This window comes from Bubalus kerabau, chromosome 3 (assembly GCF_029407905.1).
Source record: "Bubalus kerabau isolate K-KA32 ecotype Philippines breed swamp buffalo chromosome 3, PCC_UOA_SB_1v2, whole genome shotgun sequence".
In the NCBI taxonomy this organism is placed as follows: Eukaryota; Metazoa; Chordata; class Mammalia; order Artiodactyla; family Bovidae; genus Bubalus; species Bubalus kerabau.
Window position 1 is genome coordinate 40,053,315 of NC_073626.1, and position 17,829 is coordinate 40,071,143.

General features: G+C 44.5%; 1 protein-coding gene and 1 long non-coding RNA gene across 7 annotated transcripts in view; both read right to left on the reverse strand.

Moving 5' to 3' along the window:
* Positions 1–17,829, reverse strand: part of ZFAND3 (zinc finger AN1-type containing 3) — a 327,274-nt gene that overhangs the window by 18,862 nt on the left and 290,583 nt on the right. For all 6 annotated transcript variants that reach the window (XM_055571518.1, XM_055571516.1, XM_055571521.1 and 3 more), the window contains one exon: positions 6,931–7,098. In XM_055571518.1, the coding sequence (XP_055427493.1) occupies positions 6,931–7,098 (168 nt within the window). The remainder of the gene's footprint in view (positions 1–6,930; positions 7,099–17,829) is intronic.
* Positions 3,406–6,914, reverse strand: LOC129645948 (uncharacterized). The gene is made up of 2 exons (XR_008711600.1): positions 4,663–6,914; positions 3,406–4,443 (listed from the first exon to the last, which is right to left on the reverse strand). It is a non-coding gene; the product is annotated as an uncharacterized LOC129645948 (long non-coding RNA).

The window sequence follows — 17,829 nt, forward strand, 5'->3', positions numbered from 1 at the left end:
AGATAGCTGCAAATTTGCTAACCAGATGGGAAATGTTCACTTCAGGGCCCACGGTCCGCTGGTGCACCTGTCAGTGGGGAACTGACACAGGCTTCAGTAAATGTGAGCCGCGCACTCTGCAGTTTAGAACCTGCTCTCTGATGCTCCTTTGTGGGGGAGGGGCTCTTCGTGTCTCCACTCTCTCTCGTCTTGTTAAAGGACATATGGTGCGCTGGGTCTCTGGGACGCAGCAAACTAACGGGCTAAATATATGGAGCTGGTGTTCAGTCAAGGTTTGATTTGTTTTGCTCTAACACCTCAACTTGCAATTTACAAGAGCAGCAGAGGGACTAATCTGTTTGGTTTTAGACCAGAACTCTTATACATGAAAGATTAAGTGGGGAATATGGACAAGCACACTCTTGCTTAAGTAAAAGGATAGTGAGAGTAAAAGGAAGAGAGTAGCAAAGGGAGAAACTTTTATTAGAATTTGCCTCAAAGTCTCCAGCTCCTTTTCGCTCTCATGCCTACCGTAGGCTCCATCAACAGTTTTCTGTCGTCATTAGTCATTACTGCTGCTTCTGCTTTGGGGAGGGTGGGCAGCACCTCCTTCCCTTGAACCATAAGGTAAACACACACCCAGCTGCTGCCCCAGAACCGCTGGGACAACTTCAGCCTTTCACCGCCAGACTGGGGATAAAAAACAGGAGCCCCTACAGGGCTGGGATCTTGGTCACCGCACTCTCTATGTGCCACACAGAGTGTGTACTCGACACTGGGCGGCAGTAACAACACCACCTAACCAGCCAAACCAACACCTATCCAGTTTCCCCGGATAGGCTTTCTGACAGACCCCATCTAGAACTCTGTCCATAGAATAAGGCCTTTTATAAGAACACACTGCCTTAAATTCTTTTGAAACACAGGACAGGATGCCAAACGTCCTGACGATTCTAAATCACACTTGAAAGAGAGTTAAAATAAAGGCCTAAGTGTGGGCTTATTTGTGGTGGTTTGCGGTGCTGGTGACGCAGGTCACCTACAGGCTCCGTAATCAATCGCGGCAGCTTCTCACCCCAGCCCAGACCTGAGGATGCCACCAATGTTCAGCGTGCAGGCCGTACCCGCCAGGATGGGGACGGCTGTGCTGCGAGCACATTCCTTTCCACTGTGTGCACCAGTTCACATCTTCCCTAGATCATTCCTCTAAAAGAACTCAATAGCCCCTTGGGCTTTCCTGTGTGCTTAATTGAAGAAAAAAAAAAAATTAGATAGTGTTGCCCACATTCAAAACCACTGATTTTCACTGCAAACCGTTGTCTGCACTCTCCAGACTGGAATCTGGAATCTCTTCCCTCTCTTTTGAGCAGTCTCTCCTCACTCAACCCCAAAGCTCCAGCAGGCCCCACAGAGGTCACCTGCAGACCACCACCCAGCTTGGTCCACACAGTCCCTCTTTCTGCGCTTCTTAGTCCCACCCTTCCTCTTATGCCCCTACTGTGGAATCCTGTCCAGAGTCTGCCAGTTGGAATTAACCTCTCCCTCCCCAGATCCCTGTAACATATGGCATGCACCATGATTAAAACTCATGGCAGGCTGCCCTGGATGCCGGTTATTTCATGCATGTCACTGCCTTGCACTTGGGACCAGCAAATTTCCTACTTTGAATGTATATTTAAATCACCTTGAGGATCCTTGGGAAACTAGCTGATTCCGGGACAAGGCAAAGGTTAAGTACAAGATCACCCAGAACACATCAAGTTGTGCCAGAGAGTAGGAAAATACTTTTCAAAAAAATGGAGGCATGTCACAAAAACATGGAATTCAGCTCAAAGGAATTTCACTGGCCAAATCTGAGACAATTTGAGCAACAAAATAATTAAGTACAGCAGTGAATTATAAACCACTGAAAAAATATAAAAGCCCATGAATTCATATCAACAAGAGATAAGTACGGGAGGAGGATGTAAATGCTGAATGCTGAGGACTGGAGTCAGAAGAGCATCCTTGCACAACCATCGCAACCTTGCCTGGATGGGTTCAGGCAAGAAGCATCAGTGGATGCTAAATCTAGGAGACAGTTTTGATGAGGATTAGGACATTTGTATAGTCAAAGGGTTTCCCACAGATGCTTAACTAGTTAGAATGGCAAAACCACACTATTTTTAGAGACATCAGACAACACCCAGACAGGGTGAATGAATCAACATTAATGTATCAATAATGAGAGGCAGATAAATATCCGTGCCTCCCAATGTAGGGGCTTTGCTGGTGTCTCAGGTGGTAAAGAATCTGCCTGCAATGCAGGAGACCCGGGTTCAGTCCCTGGGTCAGGATGATCCCCTGGAGGAGGACATAGCTACCCAGTCCAGTATTCCTGCCTGGAGAATTCCATGGACAGAGCAGCCTGGCGGGCTACAGTCCATGGGTTGCAAAGAGTCAGACACAACTGAGTGACTATCACATCTCTCAGTGTAGAACCCTGAGGGGAATATATCATCATCCACATAGTATTCTGGCTAGCAATATGTAATCTGAATCTAATCATGAAGAAACATCAGATGAACCCCAAATGAGGAGTGCTCTATTTAAAAAAAAAAATGAGGGGGTGGGAAGGGTAAGGAGAAGGGGGTAGAGAAATGTAGTCTTTAAAAATGCCAGTGATCACTAAACACAAAGAAAGGCAATGAAAACAACTTAAGAGTCTTCAAGAGATGTGACACCTAAATGCACTGCTTGACCATGGACTGGATTCCATAGTAGAGGGCGGAAAAGGCTGTTACAAAGTGCATTACAGGATCAGCTAGCAAAGCTAGAATATGGACAATAGACCTGATAGAAGTGTCAGTGTCCGTTTGCTAAAGCTGGTAACTGTGCTATGGTTATATAGAATAATTATCCTGAGGAAACACTCACTGGAGTTTACAGGGATAAAGGGCTACAGTGTTTTCAACTCGCTCTCAAAGAGTCTAGGAAAGAGCTTTCAACTTTCGAAAAGTTAAAAAGCAATACCCGGTTACTCTTTCTGATTTGATGTTCAGTGTGAGGCCCAGCCAGTCTACATTTCAGAGGCTTCCCAGAGTGAGAAGTGCCCAGAGCAGGACCCTCAGAGCAGCTGCACCAGCGTCACCTGGGGCCTGGCAGACAGGCACGGGCCCGCCGAGGCAGGAGCGCTGGCCCCGCGGGCTGTGCGATTCTGATACCCACTCTGAAATCACTGGCCTAAACTATGAGCTCCTACACTCTGTGTTCTGGCTTCTATAGCCATCACAAAACCTAGGAAATGCTTTATACAAAATCATACCTCAATAAATACTTGCTGAATTTAGCCTGACAGTGAAAAGGCAGAAATGACCACTGAGGCACTTGAAGTCGATAAACTAAAGGTCCCAGCTAAAGCATCACTCTTTGAGTTTCTAAAGTGAAAATAAAATTTATTTTGAAAGCAGTAAAGGAAGTCAAGATTACTCAAGAGGTTAGTAAGAGCTCTGCTGTCCCAAAGGGCGCTATCAGCTCACAGGTAAAGTCACTGTCAGTTGAAAATAGGCAACAGCTTCCGCAAGCTCTTAGACTGGTATTTAAAAATTAATGCTGCGGCTTTGGGAGGCCATGCACAGCGATGTAAGCACCATGCGGTGTGCATCATGCAAGATCTGCTTAGAACACACAACAGTCACGTGGCTGTGATGTGGCCCAGATCTGAAGAGGATGGCCAGGTTTTCGAAGAACCCTCTCTAGTTGGCAATGGGAGAGACAAGGCCCCTGTAACGACAACGGGCTGATCAATCTGCCTACTGAGCTGAAAATGAAACAAATAAATCCCTGTTTATGCAGTTGTTTTCCATCTTGAGAAGTTAAGGCGCTGAAGACACACTGAGATGCAGGGTATCATTCCAGCCACATCACACGCCTTTTCTAATTGGCACCCAGAAAGATTTCACAGGAAGAGGGTGTTACTTTGGTATTGTTGACTTAAAGGTTATCTCGTCACAGCAAGGCAGAGGAGAATTCATCTTCAAAATTCACCTCTTCGTTGAAAAACCATGGAGTGTCTTGGCAATTAACAATTCCTATCACCTCTAGCTGTTCCCTATGTGAGAAGGCTCAGAACTCGCCTTACAAATTGCTCTTTTGAAGATCAAAGGGGAGCTGAATGTGTCTGTGTGCTCTCGATGAGACTGTGATTTAATGGAATTTTTAGAGGAGGCTTGCCGGCAGTGTTTGGATGACAGCCCCAGGCAGAGGATTCTGGGGAGCTCGGCCACTCTTCCCTTCGGAGCGTCCTCCCTGTCTTTAATTGGCACCTCATTAGAAATTAATGAAAATGACATCCTCTGTTCTTCCTGCTCTAGGCACCGAATGCTACAAAAAGGCCCATCACAATTCATAACACATTCAATTTATATAGCAATAGCTCTTAAGCATTATTTATGAGATGTGAATTTCTTGTCAGCAGTTAATAACCTGTACAGAGTGGAAGGGGAATGGAAAAAAAGATTGTGAATATATATATATATATATAAAGGCTTTCTGCAGTGGAGAGGTGTTCTGTTTGAGTTTAAACTGCCTTCCCGAGTCTTCACTTTCAGGAGTAAATTACTGTTTCCCCTCCTCTAAAACCTTCCTGGGCAGTTCAATGTCTCCAGCACTCTGCAGCCTCAAGGAAGTAACTACACAACTCACCTTTCCCTGAGAGATCCAAGCAGACAGGAGGAGGAACACAAGCTACTTGTCGGGGACAGTCCTAGAGGTATGTGTTCCCATCGCTGTCCTTCGTCTTTTCAAGTGTGGCAGCTGACTCAGTCATTTCTCTGGGCAAGTAAGTGTGATGCTCTCTGTGGGTCCAACTGAATGCTCAGCTCTCTCTAGGAAGGCTACATCTGGAGAGACTGCAGAAAGCTCAGGGCTTTCGTCTCCAGCAGAAAAATCGAATCTCTAATAAGCAGACCCTCTAAACGGGGCGCAAGCCAAGGGACACGTGTTACATCACCTGAAAAGAACGCACGTCTGTGGCAAACAGATCGGCACTTACTTAGAAGCCAGCCTCCTGCTGAGAGGTGGCGAGCGCGGCAGGGGAATCTGTGCTTACCAGACCGGCCAGCTGGCTTCACTCCAGGGACACATGAAGCCATCCAACGTGCACTTCTAGATACTTTCAGCTGGGTGCTTAAGGCCTTGGGAAATGGGCGGTTTGCATCAAAGCTCAAGGACAAAGTGGGAGACTCGGCAACAACACCTCTGGGTCTCTCAGCGCTAATCTGTGAATTCTCACTGCTTACCTGAGGAGGAGAGGAGATATCAGCCACTGCCAGAGGCAAGGCGGCTCACGGGATGGACCGACTGCTTGACCCACTAGGGCAAATCCCATGTTAATACCCAGGATTCAGTTCCTTTCAAGAAGTAAAGAAGAATGAAGGTACAGGAAAATCCCATGATTCTAATTTAGGAATCCCCAAAGGCCTGTGTTACAAAAGCAACAGGCAAACAGTCAGGGGAGCCTCACAACACTGGTAACAGACTGAACTGCTGAAGCCCGCGACGGGCCATGTAAGACCAGAGCAAGAATGTGCAGACAACAAAAGATCAGACAGACCACTGTGGGCAAAGCTGGTTAGCCAGCAGATCCCAGAGTTTCCTCAGCTAACCACAGCATTCCTTCAGAACCTCGTCAAGAATTTTACGTTACGGCGTGGCTGATCAAGATACAACCTAAGAGTAAGGTTCTGGGCTCACCTGCGCCACATTGAGGGAAAACAGGCGAGGCCTGAAAATTCTGCCCATGGCCTCCACCAACGTCTCATCCTGCCTCTCTCCCCACACTCGCACACAAACGCTGAATAGGATAAATCAATGTCAGGCCAAAGTGCCGCACCTCTCTGGTGACACCCAGACTCCACACGCCAGTCCCCGTTCTGCAGCTGAGCACGTTTCTGATATTGCCGAGTACCACACACCACAGTATGCGACAGATTTCTAGTCATGACAGGAAAGGAGTTCCTACTTTGTCTCCATGAGATGCTGGAACGCCCTCCTGTCCTCCTCAATTCCAAGAGGGCAGGTAATTGAGGGACAAGGAGCAGCCACGACCATCTCTTTGCAAGATGAAGGGCTTTGAGTGACTGACTGCCGGGAGAGCCACCTAGTCCTGAGTACCAGCATCAGTGCTTACAGGAGATCTACGGCCACCCAGGCACAAGGAGGTTTCTAGAGCTCACTCCTGAGCTTTAGAAAGGATACAGGGTTCTTAGAGGCCAGAGCCAGCGTGCCTGATGAGAGCTCTGTCCCAAACCATACTTTCACAATACAGAAACACTGCAGTCAGCCTAAACACAGCTACACAATTCGTGATGCATGTGGTCAGAGGGAGAAGAAACGTTCTAAGTTTTGCTCCACTGTGGGCAGGCATGAAGTTTTTAACGAGGACACCCCTTTGCAGCAACTCTAAGAGTTGGTATTATACTGAATAACACCAAAGGAAGGGTTACTTTAATGCTATCTCAAGGGGTTAACTGACAATGAATTACGGTTCAAGGAAAACAATTTTCTAGTCAAACTTTAATTTAAAAGGGATATGGGGGAGAAATCGTCCATTTATCATACATAGCAAGAAGCTCATTCAAAATTAATATATGAATTTTATGGTACATATCCCAGAGTTTCACTGGTTTGGTTAACTTCCAAATAAGTCATCAATGAGAAGGAACCACGGGAATATGCAGTGGGGAGGAGCCGAGGGCAGTGACAACACAACGCTAATGAGCTACGTGTAAGAGTGGCGTGGAGGCTTTAGCCTGTTTTGTTATGTCTGAAGGAAACGCGGGGTGTTTAGAAATAATACTCCTCTACTCCCGATTTCCTGAGCTCCAAACCTACAGCCTGCAGGGAGGTACTCAGGGGGAGAAGCCAGGAGCTCAGCCTTTCAGAAGTTAACAGCCCCTGCTGGATGCTTACCGCAGCGGCACGATCCCAGCTCCTGCTGCACCAGCTCCAGTTTGGTTTGGCACTGGAAGCACCGACGTCGACTTTTCTGTTTAGACCGGCTAGTCTCCTCGGATCGTTCAGTGTTCTCCAGTAGTCGTGGCCGTTTCACTGGTGAAGCCTCATTCTCAGACTGTGAATCTGCACAAAACAACACATTTGGGCGTCAGGGTTAGTGCCTGGCCTGGCGAGCCAGAGCGGACTAATCTCCTGCCAGGCACGCTGCGGACCAGGCAACTGCCCTTGTCCAAGCGCCGGACCTGTGTGAGCCAGAGCCAGTTCTGACTGTCACAAGCGTGCACCTTCAGAGCTGACCTCTCATGAGCCAGGCCTGAGCGAGGAGGGTGGGGTGGCTCAGCAAACATCAGTTCTATGTCATTTTTTTAAAACAGCCATGCTGATGAGGAGACCATTCAAGCTGGAAACAGGACCCCTCTCTCTGTACCCCTCCTTTGGGTCCTCACTGTTCACTGCTTGTACTGGTTATCTCTTCTGGGATCTTTGTCCTCAAGTAAACTACAATTCACCAGAGAAGGGACTATGTCTACTATTTCTTTATATCACCATACTTAGCAAAATTCTGTTCCTAAAATCAGTCTTTCATGGCGGATCCATAATCTTTTCTAGTAAAAATACATTTCTACTCCTATGCACAACTAAATGCACAAGAATCAGGCTCTAATGTTGAAGACTATTCCAGTTTACTGAGAGGGAAGAAGTGTCCTTGCCTGTTCTCAAGCAAGCTGTTCCATGGCCTCCTTCATGGGGTGGGCAGAGACAGTGCCTGGTACTACAACCCCAGGGCTGGAGTCAAATTAGTGGGTGGGAGATGGCGGAGGTGGTGGGGGCTGGTGGTGTAGGGTGCAACAACTGTTTTGTATAACCTTAAAAAGTAAAATGAAATGAAGTTTGAAGTTCATGTCACAGGCAGGCTGTAAATAACTTGCCTTCAAAACAAAAAAAGAGCCAGCTCTTGTGGGGCTCTACACGCCTGGAATTACTGTCATGGCATACTGACAATGCACCTCTCGCCAAGGTTCCAAAGTGATCTGTGCTGAATCGCCTCTGAAAGAGAGTCTCCTAAACGATCTTCTTCAAAACAAACCCAGATCCCACACGTCCTCACCCCACCACGACCACCACATTGGTCCAGGCCATCACCATCTCTGCCAGCCTAGCGGAGTAGCTTCTTAACCCGTCTCCCTGCCCTTCCCCTTGTCCCTATAGTCTATTCTCCATCAGGCAGCCAAGCAACCCTGCTAAAAATCAAGTTAGAATCACTTCACTCTCCTGATCAAAATCCTAACAGCTCCCTTTCTTGGAGGAGAAGTTCTGATACTTCCTTCAACATTCAGAAGACCCTGCACAGTGGGCCCTCCTCTGGGCCTGTCCCCTGCTGCTCTTGCCCTCTGCTCCATCCACACTGGCCTGCTGACTGTCTCCTACCCCAGGGCCTTTGCACCTTCTGTTCCCTTTGACTGGAATACTCTTTGCCCAGATCCACAGGGGATCTCACCTCTTAAGTCTTTTAAGCAATATTTTCAATGAGGTCTTCTTCCCTGAAAACCTTATGCAGACCACTCCTGCCCTCTCTTCCTGCCTTTTGTTCCTCCACAGCACTATCTTTTCACTTTATCCTCCAGGAGAACATAAGCTCCTGGAGGGCAGCAAGTTTCACCTGCTTTGTTCACTAATGCGCCCTCTTTGCCTAAACTCATTATTTCTTACATGAATGTATCTTCTCCTTAGGCAGTCCTGATTTTCTGTATACTGTGGCTCCAGTGAGAACCAGAAGGCTGTCAGCTGCACTTCTTTTTTCTTTTGGCCGCACCATGAAGCATGCAGGATCTTAGCTCCCCAACCAGGGATTGAATCCGTGGCTCCTGCAGCGGAAGCACACTCGGAGTCTTACCCACCGGATCTGCAGGGAATTCTGGCGGTGTTTCAGTGAAGGCCGCCTGGACCCCTCTCCCAACCCTGCTCTGTGTGGAGTGGAGGCTGCATGTCGCCCTAGCACTTACTGGCCCCGATGGGGACCACTGTAACGGTTCCTCACGGCCGCCATCCCACCGCACCGCGCACTGACTTTCAGAAGGCACACACCATTCGCAGCAATTGTAAACGTCATCTTTCATTTCATTTAGTTCTTGCAGTCCTACATGACATTTTCCCCCAATACAAACCAATTGAAAGCCAAGTTCAGCCTATTTCCCAGCTCTGCTGAGCAAAGCTGTCCAAACCCAACCGGTGTGAGCACTGAGGCAGCCAGACATACCAGACCCCTCCTCTTCCCCTACAAAAGCAACAAGCAACAATCTAAATGTAAATCATTACAAAGCAGCCTGCCAAAAGAAATATACCAGGCAGGGGCCACACTGCTTTCCAGGGGTCCTTTTTAAAAACCAACCAACCAACCAACCAAGGCATTATTTGTATTAATAACCCTATTTAGACTTTTTTCCATTGGGTGACAAAAACAGAAAATTCTAGAGTAAAAATCAAAACAGAAAAATGGAGTTTTTTTCTGAGAGAAAGTCCTACATTTGGAGCATCTATGTAAGAAATTATCCCCCAATTCTGGGCAGGGGCGGGTGGTGAGGAGAGAGATTAGGGTCCACACAAGAAGGGGAAGTGGCTGCAGCCTTTGCATTATTAAGCTGCTAAAATCCAGAGGGCCACGACATGATGCCAGCACATCTTTAGGAAGGAAGGGACACTCGGATCTTCTTTCACTTGCACTGCGATCTGATACAACTGAGCTTGTGTCTGGAAATGCAATGTTCACATTCAAAGCTGTCTCCAAAGTGAGTCTGTTCCAAACTGTCAAATGTGATATCTACCTATATAGCACCCATTTCCATTTCTAAAGCAAGCCTCTGCTACAAGAAAACAATTTACTTTCAATATGTCAATATAATCAATGGCTAACAATTTGCAAATAAGAGAGTAATATGTGAAGATAGTATTTTTTAATATATGATTTCTAAGACTGAGAAACAGAATTCATATTTATATAATCATAATCATCGATCATCACCAAACAACCCAGTTGATGAAACCCCCAAATTAGGATACGCCTGTCCAAGCCTAATTTCTTTTCTTCTGATTCCCCATCTTGTCTGACCAGTGAACATTTAATTAAAAAAAAAAACAACTAAGGAGTAAGTCTGCATAGCCCTGTCCTGACGTTTTCCTTTACTCGTTCCACTTTACATATGAGGGCCACAGCGCTATTTGCTCTGGAAGGCAGGGTTCAGGGGATGTTCCTGAAACAACAGGTCGGCAGGGAGGTCTTCAATACTGCCAACAGCCTCTGGCGGCACTGCACGGGCCCTCCTAAGGGAAGAGCACTCAGCGCTAGTCAGTCCTGAGAGTCAACGCTTACATCGGTGCAAGCCTGAGTCACAAGCAGCAGTCCTCAGCGAGTCTAAACTAAGATGAAAGGTTTACCAGAATGTGTCATTTTTCAGAATCAAGGAATCGCTCCTAGACATTAAGAGAGTCACAACCTTAGCGTTCTGGAATATACCGACGTACCCTGCACTCAGTCAGTGGTCTATTAAGTGGAGTGGAATCCTTGTGCCCTCTGACGTCCCCTACCACAAGGGACTGTTCACCACCCTCCACAAGCTGCCATCCAGGAAGGTGACTGTGTTATATATAACTTCCTGGAGAAGCAAACCATTCCTTGGCATTTCCTCACAAGTCAACTTAGTGTTTTAATTAGAAGCTGATGAAATAAATAGCGGTCTATAGGATCATCATCATGTCTGCATAAGAAATTTACATCTCCTCTGCTAATTACTTAATGAAACCTGTGCCACGGGGGGAGATGCCCAAATAAGAGAAACAGATGTCCAGGACAGGGATTCTAATTACATAATAATGAATTAAATAATTCAACTATTCAATTATAAATTTCATGACAATTTAAAAAGGACCATCAGAAAGAAAAGATCCAATTATGGTCAACACTAAAGGAACCCTCATCTACTGTCTGTATCTGAATAAATTAAACTTTGATTATTTACTTCTTGCTCAGAAACATCACTCTTGTTACCCTGAAGCATTTTCAACTGCTCAGCTATGATGGAAAACACCTACCAGTCCATTTGCATAATCTGAACGTGGGCAGTAAGGGTTAAATGCAGAGAGAAAGGCGAACAGAAATAACTCTCATACGCAGCTCTAACTGTCAGAAGAAACTCGTCCTTGCAAGGAGCATGCTCATTAGCAGCAGGAGGAGTGTGGCGGCAGGCTAGAAACTGTTCCCACCCCAGGAGTTAGGAGCGACTTCTAATTAAGGGCCTTCATAAAGGGCCAACAAAGCACATTTTCCCCAGTACGCTTTTCCTCGAGAACAAAATCTAGTCTGTGTGTACCCACATGAGAGCTGCCCACACACCCATGCCAGGCTCACAGTTCTTGACATTCAGCAGACCCCCCTCTTCTGCTGTCTACATTTATCGCCTGAGGAAGATACCACATCAGATCTTCTAGTCAAAGCAAAGTCCGATCAAGAATCACAGTGTGATGAAATTAGAAAGGAAAATCTTAAAGTATTTTACTTTCCTAAAGGTAATCGTTGCTTTGTGACAGAGAAACAAGTACCATGATTTTTAAAACATACAATCCTCTGAAGAGAAGCCTTTTAATTGTCCTTTCCCAGCCAATAGAAAAGAGTGGAGGAAAGGCTCTCAATTCAGGAACACAGTTTAACAGGAAAACTTGACTGGAGACAACAAACAGACCTCCTCTTTTAAAATTCTGTTTTGTCTCTGACAGAAATTCACATTTGTTCCTTACTGTCACTGTTCTTGTCTTTATTACTCATGTTCTCTCCTGAAGATTTCCAAATAAATTGTGTCAGGCCTGTCAAGAGTTGAATCCCAGTCTCTCTGAATCTCCCGTCGCTGTGCAGCTGGCAGCCCGCACACAACCGACAGAGCTAACCTTGATCATGTCCCTCTGACACCTCGGGGGAGGGCCGGGCGGGCGGGGGATCCTGACCGTCTGCACGAGACAGCACTGAGAGTTGAGAAGAGGAGAGTGGGTGCAGCGAAGTGGCCACAGAGAAAGGGAAGCGTCTTCTATTCGCCTTACCTACACCTTCCCTTACTTCTAAGAAAGAGAGATGAATCTGTTTAATCTCAGGCTCTGTGACAGCTTTTGAGGTGCTCAATCAGTTTTTTTAGAACCTATCACAGTCTCTTGACAGATTGACATTTATGATCCCAACAGCCTGTGCAAACATCGGTAAGAGCAATAATTAATGAACCCTCACACATCACTGCCATCTCTCCTTCGACCATTTAAAAGAAGGCTTAAACTGCTAAAACCTCTGTCCATGAACAACACCACATTCTCACTGGAAAAATGGATAAAACTTCATAAAAATCTGTCTGAAAGGCACTTTCTCTGTTTCTTCTCATGCTGGCTTTCAGTGCGTGCAGGGATTAGCTTCCTCCTCTCCCAGCTTCTTAACTCTGTGTGTCATGAAAGACTTCAGGAGAGAAAACTCCCTCATTACCCATTAAAATTCTGTTTCCATTTTATCCGAATGGAATTGCCCCCTCCTTTCTTATCTTCTTCATGGTCCTAGAACTATTTCGGAAGATCACATGTGTTAAAAAGCTGTTACACAGACAAAGAAGTTCGACTCTTTGGAAGAGGTCGATTATTATAATTTTGTGGAGAATGCCTCCATTTTCATTTGAAATACAATACAAAGGTGAATTTAGCTTGATATACTCCTACGATGCCATGTCTTATACCACAAGCATTTTAAAAGTGTTCTCAAATTGCCAGACAGTGCTACTGTGAACCATGAATCCCTCTCCTTCCATCACCAGCCCCTTTCCTCCAGGTTATTCCCTCAAGATAACACTTGCTCCGTATCGTGAGGGTGGTGGTCTCCTCCATCACAGCCTCAAGACTGAAAGCAGACCTCCAACTCAACCCCAAGAAGCATGTAGTCAGCTTGCACCTTTTTATTTTGAACATTTTCAAAAATAAGAGAAAAATTCAAAGAATAGTACAATAAACACCTGTATACACTCCATTCAGATTCAACAAATAATCTGTCACACTGCTTTCTATCTCTCCTCCATATACTCACACAATACCCAACCATCTGAAAATAACGTGCAAACATCAAAATACCTCACATATACACATTTATTAGTAAGGGCATTTCCTTACATGACCAAAATATCATAGCTAAGAAAATTAAGCATAATGCCCCCGTGTCCCCTAATATTTGGTCCATATCTGAATTGCCTCCACTGTTTTCAATGTTTATCTTCATTGTTTCAAAGGCATGTCCAATCAAGTTGCAGGCATTACATTTAGATCTAGGTCTCTTTTAGTCTAGAACAGAATGCCCCTCAAACTGGTCACTTGTTCATTTATTCAAATGACCTGGACTTCTGGACAGTCCTGGTTGGTCTTCCCATGGAACATACCGTCATCCTGGATTGACTGACTGTTTCTCCATTTCATCTATCTCCCTATTTTAATGGCGTCATTTACTGGTAAGGAAGGAGATTTTTTTTTAACGGAACACTTCCTCTGTTTCATATTTGAGACCAGAAATTAAAACTTCTGACAAGTCCCTGCCAAACCCACATGGCTGGAGGGCTGGCACAAGTCAGGGCAGGTGAGGAAGGGCAGGCACTGGGGTTGTCAGCCCAGTTCCCACTGCAGCTTGGCCGTCGGAGGAGGGGGTGTTCTTCCTGGAACTTGCCCCACTGCACACCTGCCATACAGGACATCAGGCTATAGTTCACCTGTGCCTTAGCAAGGAATGGTGCACTTAGGTGAGCGCTGGGAGATGAGTTAGCTGTCGGTGTCTTAGCCCGTGATTTCTTAAAGTCTGATGGCACTGCCTATGACTAAAGTTGGTCCCAGAAGGCCACAAGTCGCCTCTCCCATTATCTCCTTTCTGATGGCTTCCTGATGGTTTTTGATTGCCCCGCCCCTCCTGATGAACTCTACACTGTTGCTAACTGTTCCTAAGACATCTTCATTGCTGATTATTCAACCATCTAAACAGAAGGAAAACTTTCACCAGAATAAAAAACAAAGCAAAAAGCCCAGGAAGGTTCACTTGTAATAATAATCATAATCTCATTAAGTAAAATAACATTCTCCATTTATCTGATCTAATTTATGTGGTCTTCCAAAAGCCCAGACAACAGTACTTTATTAATTGTTTATCACATGCCTAGCACTGGGCAGCAAATCAAAACGACACATAGCGATGATCTCTCCCTTCAAGGAAGCCACATTCCAGAAAAGACACAAGTAAACTTACAGTACATTAATGTAAAAACAGACTACGGACATAAAATGTGGACATGATAAATTTTGTTGAGGGGGTTGATTAAGAAGCAGAAGAGGGAAAGGTCAAGAAGGTACCTCTTGAACCTACGAACTGTATTATATATATGCAGAAGGACGATCTGCAGCTCTCATTTATCACTCTCACATTTTTTGTTAGCCCTGCTTTTCAAAATACCATCTGTACAAAACCTGTTGCTCATCTAACTTCTACCTCTTCTCTTTACCCAAAACCCTCTCAATCAGTAGACCCTTTGACAGTCTGAGGAGCAAAAGTACATGGAGAACACCTGATTGATATGTTTTCAGGGAGATAAAGCTGTTGTATCAGTATAGCTCCCCCTCTCTCTTGACTCCAGCTGGTTTCATGGGGGGCGGGGGAGCAGGGGGGGAGCTCATGAACATCTCAGTAGCAATAGTCACCCTCTGCAGCTGTTACTGGCCTGGTAACAACGTTCCTTGTTTTAGTTTCTCCATCAGCAAGACCTGTCAGGCCTGCTCAACTAAACCATATTACTTTTCCCCATAGATTTTTCAGTTACTCATTGTAACTGACAAATTACCCTCAATAGATAATCTTTCCTTTTCATAACCTGCTTGGGTATTTTAGAGTTCAACAACATTACAATGCATTGATTTTTTAAAATATTACATTTATAGCATCAGCAGAGTACAGGATTCAGTTCAGTTCAGTTGCGTCTGACTCTTCGTGACCCCATGAATTGCAGCACCCCAGGCCTCCCTGTTCATCACCAACTTCCGGAGTTTACTCAAACTCATGTTCATCGAGTCAGTGATGCCATCCAGCCATCTCATCCTCTGTCGTCCCCTTCTCCTCCTGCCCCCAATCCCTCCCAGCATCAGAGTCTTTTCCAATGAGTCAACTCTTCGCATGAGGTGGCCAAAGTACTGGAGTTTCAGCTTCAGCTGTTTCAGCTTTATTAAGGTAAGACAGAGAGAGAAAGCAAGAATTAAGAAACCCAAGAGAAATACTCATTTCTCTCATAGGCCTCACGCCTTCGTATTCTGTGACCACAAGGTTTCTAAGACTTTTTCAGGGCTAAGACTAAGTCTTGAACTTCTGTTCTACTATCTTTTCCAGTATTTCCAGAAAACTAAGATCAGCCACTGTTTATTTTCATTTATCCAAGGAAAAGGAAATTTGAGAGAATCCATACAGTATCTACATACCCAGATTTTTATTTTCATATATCTGGGTCTAAGGCAGGTAATATTATTTTCTTTAGTTTCTTAGAATATTCATTCTTCAAATATAAGTCACCAGTAGAGAGAAGTGACTATAGTCACACATACTGCCCAGCTGCTCAAAACAGTTGTGTAATTTTATAAGGCATAATATGAAAAATTTGTTTCATGTAACTACAGAATAAGTAGATTTATTCCCTGTTCTTTAGTGTCCCTATTGATGCCTTATATTTGAAGAAGCCAGGTGGGAAGGGACAGGCTAGACATCTTCAAATAACATTGCACCCTCATATCTTGGTCTCCAAAGCTGATGACTTGCCCGAGGGTTAATGTGACTTGACCCCAGGTCTTCTGCCAGGAACACTGAAAAATAGATGTCCTTTACAGAAAAACACTTCAGGGTAGGGTAAGGACATGGGTAAAGAAGAATGAGGTATTAATTCAATTTTTCTGGCTTTTTGTTAAAAACATACAGACAAAAAGTCAAATATTCCCATGCAAATCATCTTACCTCTCTAACGCTTACAACTGTTTTCCCTGCCCTGACTTATAATGCAAGCCACTAGGGGCAGATGTAGAATCGGCTGAATTTAGTACTCCACTGGTACTAACAAAACAATAATTAATAGTGGGGAAAAAAAATCTCTATTAACAGAGGTCAAATTCCTAACGACAGTAACCTCGGCAATGAGAGGCTGTCACCCTGTGGGCTCGCTGCTCCAGGTTCAATGTGCAGGGGAAATGTTTGAGCGCTTATATTTTAAAAAAAACAGCTTGAATGCATAACTAAGTAGATGCTAAAATTAAATAGCTGATTTGTTTTTAAACTATTTTTGTTTCTAATTTAGCATCAACTTAATTCAGTTCCTCTCTCTACCTATCACTTAGTTTCTTCCACCCAAGATTTAGTCTTTTGACTCATTACTCCTGGGGTAAATCCTTAAACTTATAAATAAACACATCTGTGCCTCATTTTAACTCTTTCCAACGTGAGGCTAAATGAACCTAAAGTTAGAACCTGACATGATGATAAAGTGTGCCCAGAGAAAGCTACACCCTGGCCACTCCCATCACCGACTGAGCAAACTCAGCATTCATCACTCAGGGTTGTATCAGGCTGATGTAGGTATTACCAACTCTGCAGGAGGCTGGAGAAAGCTGCCTTAAGAGAATGGCTTATGAAGGAAAGAGAACCCCCACTTGTAAAATGAGTTGCTGGAAAATCAGAGACAAGAAACTCTACATAGAATTATTATGAAGATTATCTTTAGTTCATATTTGAAATACGAGAGGAACAAGTATCTAGCATTTTAACCCCCTCCCCTTCAACCAACTTTGCTCAATACTTCTCATTTTTAAAGAATTATTACTTATCAAGAAGATGTTCACACTATGAACAATCATACTAAAAAAATTATATATTTTATCAATGTTAACTTTCCAATTTTGAAAGTTGTACTGTGGCTATGTAAGACAATATCTTGATTTTAAGAATTACACACTGAAGTTTTAGTACAACAAAGGTAACTACCGAAATGGTTATGGATGTAGATGTAACACACACACACACACACACACACACACAGAAACAGTAGAGAAGAGAACAGAGAACACAGTCAATGAGGTAAAATGTTAATATTTGGATGATCTGAGGCAGGGAGATTCCTGAGAACTGTCTTCTTATAAATCTTCTGTAAGTCTGAATCTATGTTTATAAAAAAACAAAAGCAATGACAACTATATCGCAGAGTAGCCATACCTGGAGATGACTGGCTGGAGTGTCTGCTGAATCCCTTCAGAGAAATGCTGATATTGCTCAGGACTGATGGGAAAGCGCACGACCAAACAGTGGCAGCAGGTGATCAACAGTAAGGTCAAAGCTCAGCCTTCTCCAGGTCTGTACTTACTTATTTCTCAGTACACTCTAACGATCAGGCACAGACTAGTACATGTCATTCTTTTAGTCATAGTTCCTCCAACCCCAATAAGGACCCAATTTTAATTGCCATCAATTACCACAGTGGCTGTTCCAGGAAGGATGATGACCCAAGACCTTAAGATGTGATTTTAATCCTTTAGAAATGGATTTACCAATAGGATGCCAAAGAAAAAAAAGTAGATCTGAACCCTGGTATTACAGGAACTATCAGTTAATGCCAAGCTGGAAAAGAGGTTCTGCTGCAGCTAACACCTCCTGTTCAGATTAGTACTACACAAACCCCCTCCCCCAGCCCAATTTTCTCTTAAAAGTCACCCTCCATATTTGAGCATATAATTCAACTATGACATAATATCATCTTTGGGGAAGAGTTGTTCAACTTTCTC